This window comes from Hipposideros armiger, unplaced genomic scaffold (genome assembly GCF_001890085.2).
Source record: "Hipposideros armiger isolate ML-2016 unplaced genomic scaffold, ASM189008v1 scaffold_49, whole genome shotgun sequence".
Classification (NCBI taxonomy): Eukaryota; Metazoa; Chordata; class Mammalia; order Chiroptera; family Hipposideridae; genus Hipposideros; species Hipposideros armiger.
Window position 1 is genome coordinate 2418920 of NW_017731399.1, and position 8042 is coordinate 2426961.

The 8042-nt window shown below is 50.5% G+C and overlaps 2 protein-coding genes across 2 annotated transcripts in view; one reads left to right on the forward strand and one right to left on the reverse strand.

Annotated features, from left to right (window-relative positions):
- Positions 1 to 2386, forward strand: part of RPS6KL1 (ribosomal protein S6 kinase like 1) — a 16055-nt gene extending 13669 nt beyond the window's left edge. The window contains exons 10-11 of the mRNA XM_019640455.1: positions 445 to 540; positions 855 to 2386. Coding sequence (XP_019496000.1) covers positions 445 to 540; positions 855 to 965 — 207 coding nt within the window. The 3' untranslated portion in view covers positions 966 to 2386. The remainder of the gene's footprint in view (positions 1 to 444; positions 541 to 854) is intronic.
- Positions 2387 to 3756: 1370 nt separating this feature from the next.
- Positions 3757 to 8042, reverse strand: part of DLST (dihydrolipoamide S-succinyltransferase) — a 20335-nt gene continuing 16049 nt past the window's right edge. The window contains exons 12-15 of the mRNA XM_019640427.1: positions 7278 to 7351; positions 6886 to 6969; positions 6292 to 6459; positions 3757 to 5337 (exon numbers count right to left, since the gene is read on the reverse strand). Of these exons, the coding sequence (XP_019495972.1) occupies positions 5203 to 5337; positions 6292 to 6459; positions 6886 to 6969; positions 7278 to 7351 (461 nt within the window). The 3' untranslated portion in view covers positions 3757 to 5202. The remainder of the gene's footprint in view (positions 5338 to 6291; positions 6460 to 6885; positions 6970 to 7277; positions 7352 to 8042) is intronic.

An 8042-nucleotide genomic window follows, 5' to 3' on the forward strand; every position in this document is an offset into this window, starting at 1 on the left:
CCCCCCCGCCACAGCCTACTGCCAACTGAGTGGCCCATGGAGATATTTTTTCTGTAAGGATACAAGTTCCAATACTGTTCCTGAATTGCCTGCTTTGATTGCAATCCAAGATCAATGCTTCTAGCAAGCTTGGAGCCAGAGGGAACTGGGTTCAAACCCTGAACTCAGCATTAAGTCCCTGTCCCTCTCTCAGCCTGCTTCTTATCTTTAAAACGGGGATACTAATACATCCTTACTTTGAGGGTTGTTTGGAAAGTATGGATAATGGCTGTCAGGCATCTAGCACAGTCTGGCAAACAGTAGATTCAAAGCAGAAGGCAACAATTAACATCATCATCATCCCGTCGGATGTGACACAGGGGCAAATAAAATCCCAGCTGCCGCTTGAGCGTACAGGCTTTCATGGGGTTGCCTCCTCAGAGGCCCCTCCCTGTGTCTTCGCAGGCCCTGTCCCAGAGCCACCCCTCAGGAATCCAGCCTCACACCCAGCTCCAGCTGCCCGAGTGGCTCAGTCGCCCAGCAGCCTCCCTGCTGATTGAGGTGAGGTACAGCGGGCCTACAGGAGGAGGCTCCTTGGCCTGAGGGTGGGAGCTGGGAGGGCAGAACCCTGTGTGTGAACAAACGCTGCTACTAGAATAGATGTCTGATGTGGGTACAGGAAGTCACAAATTCCCATATGTTGGTGGCCAAACAACACCAGTGTCCCCCGGGGTAAAACTGGGGCTTCTGTGGGCCAGCCTGGTAGGAAGTGAACTCCCAGGGGCCACGGTGACTGCAGTCCCCAGGGGTCAGCCCGTACCTTAGCAGTGGGGCTGTGGAGGCCTGCCCCATGCTGACTGGGCTTTTCTCCACAGCTGCTGCAGTTTGATCCCACCCGGCGCCTGGGCGCTGGAGGAGGCGGAGTCAACAGGCTCAAGTCCCACCCCTTTTTCAGTACTATCCAGTGGAGCAAATTGGTGGGGTAAGGGGGTGGGGTGGGCCATGGAAGCGGCTGGACTGGTCTGGATCTCTTCTCTTCGCCTGTCACCCAGAGCTGGGCCCTCTTATCAATGGCCCTCCGGAAAAGAATGCAGGGCAGCTGCCTTTCCTGCTTAGGCCCCTCCCTTGGGCCTCGGAAGTCATCATCACCACTGCCCTCGAGGCGCCCAGAAACTCTCCCAGCCAGCTCTTGGAGAAACCCTTTCTGGTCACTGCTTAGGGGGAGGGACAGGACAGATCTCACCCTGCTAGGCAGCTTGGACCCCTCCACCCATCAGGCAACAGATGCCTGTTGAGTGCATACCCTATACCTCAAACGCAGACCTACCACACCGCGGTAAAGGGTGCCTCCTGTCACCTTAGCTCTGAACTCCCGACCACCTGCTGAGCTGACTGCGGGGTTCTGTGACTTGATACCTGCCATGTTGTGCCCCACTTGTGACATCTCTGGAGACTTCTCTCAGGATACTGGGCCACTGGCTCAGTGGATCAAACCAAGGCTGCCCTGGTTGGTCACCTTAGCCATGACTAGTGGGCTTCTTGCACCAGAGGCTACTCCTGCAGGGGGTGGGGGAGGCGGGGGAAGCAGGAAGTCTGCAGTGGGCATGGCGTGGGGGGAAGGGGTGGACAGGGTGATTCAACCCCCCTCCTGACCGTGTCCCCTATCTTGTGATTTCAGACTTTGGAGAACAAAATGAAGGGAGGGCAGGAAAATAAGGATATGGAGGAATGGGGGGAGGGGGGAGTGCACACGCATGCCTCTTAGAGCAATTTTGGAATAAAAAGGTCCATTCCCCAGCTAGCCTACCAGTGTGGAGCAAATGGGGAGCCTGCCCCATGAATCTGAGAGGAGATCACAACTCAGCCTCTAGGCTGAAGCTGCTAAGACAAGTTGTACCCATTACGATTCCCTTCTCAGGCATCCGTCCTATTGACCATTTTGCATTTTAGTCTTGAGGGCCCACTCAATTCACTGCCCACTGGGACTTCATCCCCTTTTGAAGTGAGAACTCAAAAGAGACACGGAATGATTGCCCAAGCTTTTAGCCATAAGCAAGATGTTTCCGGGGTAAGTAGTTACCCCCAAAGACAATCCCCTCCCCAGGTTTAGGGTCCTTATTTGTCTCAGGACTCACCCTGTCACTGGGGTGTGGCACTTAAGATAAAAACTTCCACCAGACTTCTGCCCCCAACTCCTTCCCTTCAGTGTGTCTCTGACACCACCAGGTGGCGCTTCTGACACTTCACTCTGTGAAGGACCAAGTCTAACTCGGGGGGTAGGGACCTGTGTTAAGGAGGCCAGAATGACTCTGGGGCAGAGGACGTGGGGAAGCACAGCCTAGTTGAGTCCTGGTTTCCCTGCGGCTCGCCCATATCCCCCCAATAAAGAATGATGTTGCCTATGGTGTCTTTGCCTCATTAATGGAATGAGAACGGCCCTGCCAGAAGTGGGGGATTAGAAGTATCCCCCAGAGAAGCCCTAGGATAGTCAAAAATGAGCTTGGAGTCTGCTAGGAAGTAGAGCTGGTGGCAGACTGGCATGCCAGCCTGTGGCCTGCAGAGCAGCTTTGAGCCAGGGGGAAGTGCTGGCATGTAGGGGGCACTGGGCTCTGTGGGAAATAAAAGGAAGTCTCGGAAGAGGGTCATGGTGCCTAGAGGGAATGCTAGTTTATCCTCACAGTGACCCTTTGAGACAATGGTGGATCCTGTTCAGAGGTTAATGCGAGGACCTGGTCAGAGCCTAGTTGAGCCTGTTCACAACTGTTCCTTTTGCTACACTCCCTGCGTCTGGTGAGACCACTTCCAACCACTGCTGCGCGAAGTGAGTTGCTTCTGGAACTGCTGGGCCCTCTCCATGCAATAAACACTGCATTTCTGGCACTTTGCTAGGTCCTGAGTTTTGAATTCTGAGGTCCCAGCCCTCATGGGGCTGACAGTCTACCTCCTTTTGATGAAATGGGGCTAGTAACTTGTAGGTTTACTAGAAAAATCAAAGCTTTTAGCACCATGCTCTGGACCTGGTAAATCTAAACTTCCTTTCATTGAGCCGATTTTTTTTTTTCTGCCTACTAATTCTGAATAGTTCTACCCTCTGGGAGCCACTCTGTTCTGTGAGACCTTCACATAGAGATGGCACCACTGCAAGTGAGATCAGCAGGCGGGAACTGTGGCAAGACCAAGCTGTGTTTAAGCCCGGACACCATTACGCCTGTCACACGGAGTCAGTCAGTCTAGGTTAGCTCCCAACCTGTCCCCTCACCCTCAAAGACCACTGATTCTAGGATGTAATCTACCCTCCTGTTCTTACTGACCTTGAACATCTTGGTACACACGTGGCGATCAAGTCCAAAATGTGAAATTTTAAGAGTAACCTTACCTCTCCCCAGTTCACCCCAGAAATAATGGAAGCCCCACAAAAATGCAAGTGTGTTAGTGTTTGAAGGGGCTTCACAAAGCTGGGAACTATTGGGTTGTCGGGAAAGTCATGATGCATTTTTACAACGGAAAACAGAGAAAAAAGACGTCATGCCTTTCCCGACAACCCAATAGTTTCTCAAGAGGATGGCTTGCGGGCTTGAGGGGCTCACTGGAAGCTGGAGCACTTTCCTGGCTGACAGATACAATTCCATCTCCTGTCAAATTAGTGTTAACTTACTTCAAAAGTTTGGGGTATCACAGGGTAACTGAAGGGACAGAATGTGGCTTTCAATGCTAACAATAAGCAGTGCTGGAGACTTGTACAACCTCAGAAACCAAAAGGAACACAGACGCAGGAACCATTTGAGAACATTTGCCCTTTAATTTGCATTTAAAATCACTTTCTTTAAATATTTCAGTTACAAGTTCTGAATAGTGACGACATAGTAGATGCTGCAGGCACTCAGTACTGGCTCCCATCCCCCATCCTTCCCCCCACCCCACCCCCAGGCCTTGCTTCCTCCCTCAAGGTACACATGGGCACTCTGCACTAAACGAAGGGCTCCCGGGGTCAAGTGTCAGCAGCCTCGGGCCTGGATGCCATTGGATTGAAAGCGATGAAGCCCGACAGCTTTCATGACAAAACCCCTGCTCCAATTATTCCAATGATTGTGGCCAGACCCAACGGGCAGTACCTTAGAGGTGACATCGGTCACCTCCCCTGTGTACTAGCTTCTTGGGGCTGGTTTCCACCACAGTCCATCCTCCCCCAGACCTGTGTTCTGCAGAGGAAGCTCAAAGGCCCTGCTCCCCAAGGGCCATGATGCAGGAAGGAACAGGGCTGCCTCTTCAGTCCACTCGCTTATACCAGTGGAATTTAAAAGCTCAAGTCAATCTGAGCCAATCCACAAAAAACTTTCCTCACCTCAGTCTCTACCAGGCTCCAGTCCTGGGTGGTAACCATCCCCCACTGCCATGAGATGCTACAATCTGCTCTAAATGAGAACAATGGCTAGAATGGTTCCTAGCAACCTGGAAAAGTTGGCACAACCACAGCTGTGTGTGACTGTGCCAAAATGAGTCTTCCCGGTGCGAGGCTGTGATGGAGTGTGAGGGCGGGTCTGGGTTCCGCTCCCTCCTAGTTTCCAATATATAACCTCAGGAGGAATCTGCCCTCTCCCCCCTCAACACCGCCAGACCCCTCCTAGCCAGATCCCCTGGCATGTGCTTCCTGGAAGAGGTAGAAGAGGCATCTTGAAGTCAATGATAGCTGAGAATGAAGGTGAATTAAGCAAAGCAGCACCTCCTGGCCTGTGGTCAAAACCTCCACACAGGTGGAATCGAGTGAAAATGTGCACAGCCAACACAGAGGCTGCCTCAAGCTTGGGAAGCACAGCACCCTCCTAGGCGTCTCTGGAGAATACTTTCAAAAGATTGAAACTTAATCACATGGTCCCCAGTGGTTTTCCTATAGTATTCTGCACAGGGGAGAAGCAAAATCATCTCTGCAGGGGGCTAATGGAAGAAAGACAGGAATATTAATGAGCATCCATTAAGGCTCTCTTCCCCAAGCCTAAGGAAATACAATATTTGAGTGTAAGAGAAGGGTGCAGAGAGGGAGAGAGCCTGCTAGGAATACCGAGGAAAGACCTGTGACTGCTGGTTACAGAGTGCCCTGGCTTCCTTGCTGAGGCCAACAGCATGTGCCTGTCTGTCACCAGGCTAACCCAGGACCCGCGTGGGGGGCAAGGAGAAGACTGGTTTTCAGTTCCTGCATGGTTGATATGTAGGGCATTTGGCTTCCTCCTAAAGGTCCAGTAGGAGAACTCTGGGATCCTCTACCGCTGCCTTGATTTTGCGGAGAAAAGTCACAGCCTCTCTGCCATCGATTAGCCGGTGATCATAGGTAAGTGCCACGAACATCATGGGCCTCACTTCCACCTACAGAGAGAAGAGGTTCACAGGTTTGCCTGCAGTAAGGCAGAAAAAGTCCTGCTGATGGGGCAGATGAGAAAGCAGAGCCCATAGGAAAGTTCCCAGTTGCAGAGCCTTTCCTACTGATTGCTTCTGGATACTTAAATATTTTCAAAGACCAAGTCTTACCCTTAGCACAAAGCTCCCCCAATTCCCACACTCAGAAACAAAGCGTACCCAAGAAAACAGAAGTCTCACAACTTCCCTTTTAAAAACTTTTTAAAAAGTTTTCCCTGTAGTTCTGGCTGCTGTAGTTTCTTGTTTAGCATTATAATTTTAAAAATTTGTTTTTAAAACCCGGGGTCCACAAATTCTCTGAAATTGTGTGCAAAGCTGGGTGTGTGAGCATATTCAGGGGATATCTATCATTTTCAGATTCACAAAGTAGTGACCCAAAAATGTTCTAAACACAGGAGTCCCAGAAAATGTTTTCCTACTGACATGTCTTCCAGGGTCAGCTCCACAGCCTCTGACTCCATTCCCTGAACTCCCAGACAACCTCTAAGTCTTATCCTACACCTGGCAGCTCGTAGACTGCTCTGCACTGTTCCCACAGGCAAGGGCCTGGTCTCCCAACTATTTCCCCACTCCCTGCACCATCTAGAGAATGAAGCCTGTTGACTGTTCCAGAAGAAGGAACAGCCTTCCAAGCTCAAGGGTCCTCAAATTTTAATGTGTATCAGAATCATCTGCAGTTTCTGCTTAAACAGGTCCAGGAAGGGGGTCCAAAAATTGGCATTTCTGCGTTCCCAGATGATGCTGATCCACACACCACAATCTGAGATTCCGTGCCTCAGCTATTAATTAGAGACTAGGAGATGGAACTAATGCCTGGAATCAGTGAATCTTTTATAACTTGCATTTGGTTAGGTGTCCCTCTCACTGCCTAGCCCCTAGGATGTTAGCAGTGACGGTTCTTACCTTGCCTCCCACAGCCACTGGCCTATCAAAGATGGCGTGCATGCCCAGGATGGCAGACTGAGGGGGGTTGATAATGGGTGTTCCAAAGAGGGAGCCGAAAACACCTCCGTTGCTAATGGTGAAAGTACCACCATCCATATCTTCAATGGCAAGTTCATTCTTTCGGGCCTAAAAACAGAGATTTCATAATTTAAATATAAGGTCAACTCAGCTTTCACCTAAAGGAAGTCCAGAAGGCTCAGATCTGAGATCAACAGTGCAAATTCTAGCTTCAGCGTGATAGCTGTTCAGCTGAGACGCCTGTAACTAGTGCTCCACCAGAGGGCAGGCACGATGCCTCCGGTCCTTTTCCTTTTCGCAGCAGGTCTCACTTGATGAGCTCTTCAGACATGAGAGCATGCTAAGCTTGGCCCGGTACCTATACTTCAGCTCTTGTGGGTGACTGCCATTCTCAGGGGCCATGCACTCCCTACAGAACACGGTGAGGCTCCCGCTCCGCCTCCCCAGGCACTGCTCACCGGTGAGCTCAGCCCTCCTGGGGCTCTATTCCCTGACCCACCCAGCGGCTGATACACATGCTGCTTTCTAGTTTACCTTCTCTCCCAGTTCACTGATGGTTTGCTCAATATCTGCATAATTCATCGTTTCCACGTTCCTGATGACAGGAACCACCAAACCCTGATGAAAGTGAAAAGGTGTTTGCAGTTGCAAATTAATTATAGTGCCCTTCATAGTTATAATTCCCTTGATTCAAGCCAGTGGTCTCCTCTTCCCAGAATATCTTAATTACTTAATGTGATTAATAGAGTCTAAAGTGTTTAGGCTTGACATTAAAAGAGTATGATATGGTCAAAAATAGGTTACTTTTATAACTCCCTTACAAAGAGACAGAATTACAGAAATGATCTGTCCCAGGGGTCTGCTTCTTCACACGAATAAGGTGAGAATCTCAGACCAGAGCCCCCCCACCTCCTGCCCCAACATACCCGTGGGGTGGCCACTGCAACACTGATGTCAATATAATCCCTATACACCACCTCTTTGGTTGCATCGTCAATCACTATGAGAGAGAGGACACATGTTACATACAACTCCCCAGGCCTAGGCTGATGACATAATATTTAATTAATAGAGTAAAAATCCACAGTGCTTGGTACAGTGTGGGCTGACTGACCAGCATGAAAAACACTCCATTACAAGTGGCAAACTCCTTTTATTTCCATGCCAACCAATTGTAGCATCTCCCAAGTGCCCCCCGCCTGGCCTGAGCCTAGAAGCATCCATTGTTTTGGCAGCTCTCAGAAGGGCTCAACACACTGGCTCACATATGAAAAGTATGCACTAAGTTCTTGTTAAGAAGCCCTCCCTTAGGGCCAGCTGAGTGGCTCAGTTGGTTAAGAGCTCGCTCAAGAGTGTAAGCTCTGAGTAATAGCGGTTCAATTCCTGGCCAGAGCTGAGCTGCTGCTGAGCCACCAATAGGTGGCAGGATGGCTCAGCTTATATATTTAAAAAAAAAAAAAAAAAAAGCCTTCCCGTAGCTGAGGACAGCTAGGTTGTTTAAAAAGTTCCCCAGGGCCGGCCGAGTGGCGCGATGGTTAAGAACTGGCTTGAGATGCCAGAGGGCCCCGGTTCGGATCCCACATATGAGGGCCAGTCCACAACTAAGATGCTGAACAACAGCTCAACCTGGAGCTGGGCTGCCGTGAGTCGCTGGCGACGGCGTAGGCTGCAGCCCCTGTGGCAGTGGGTTG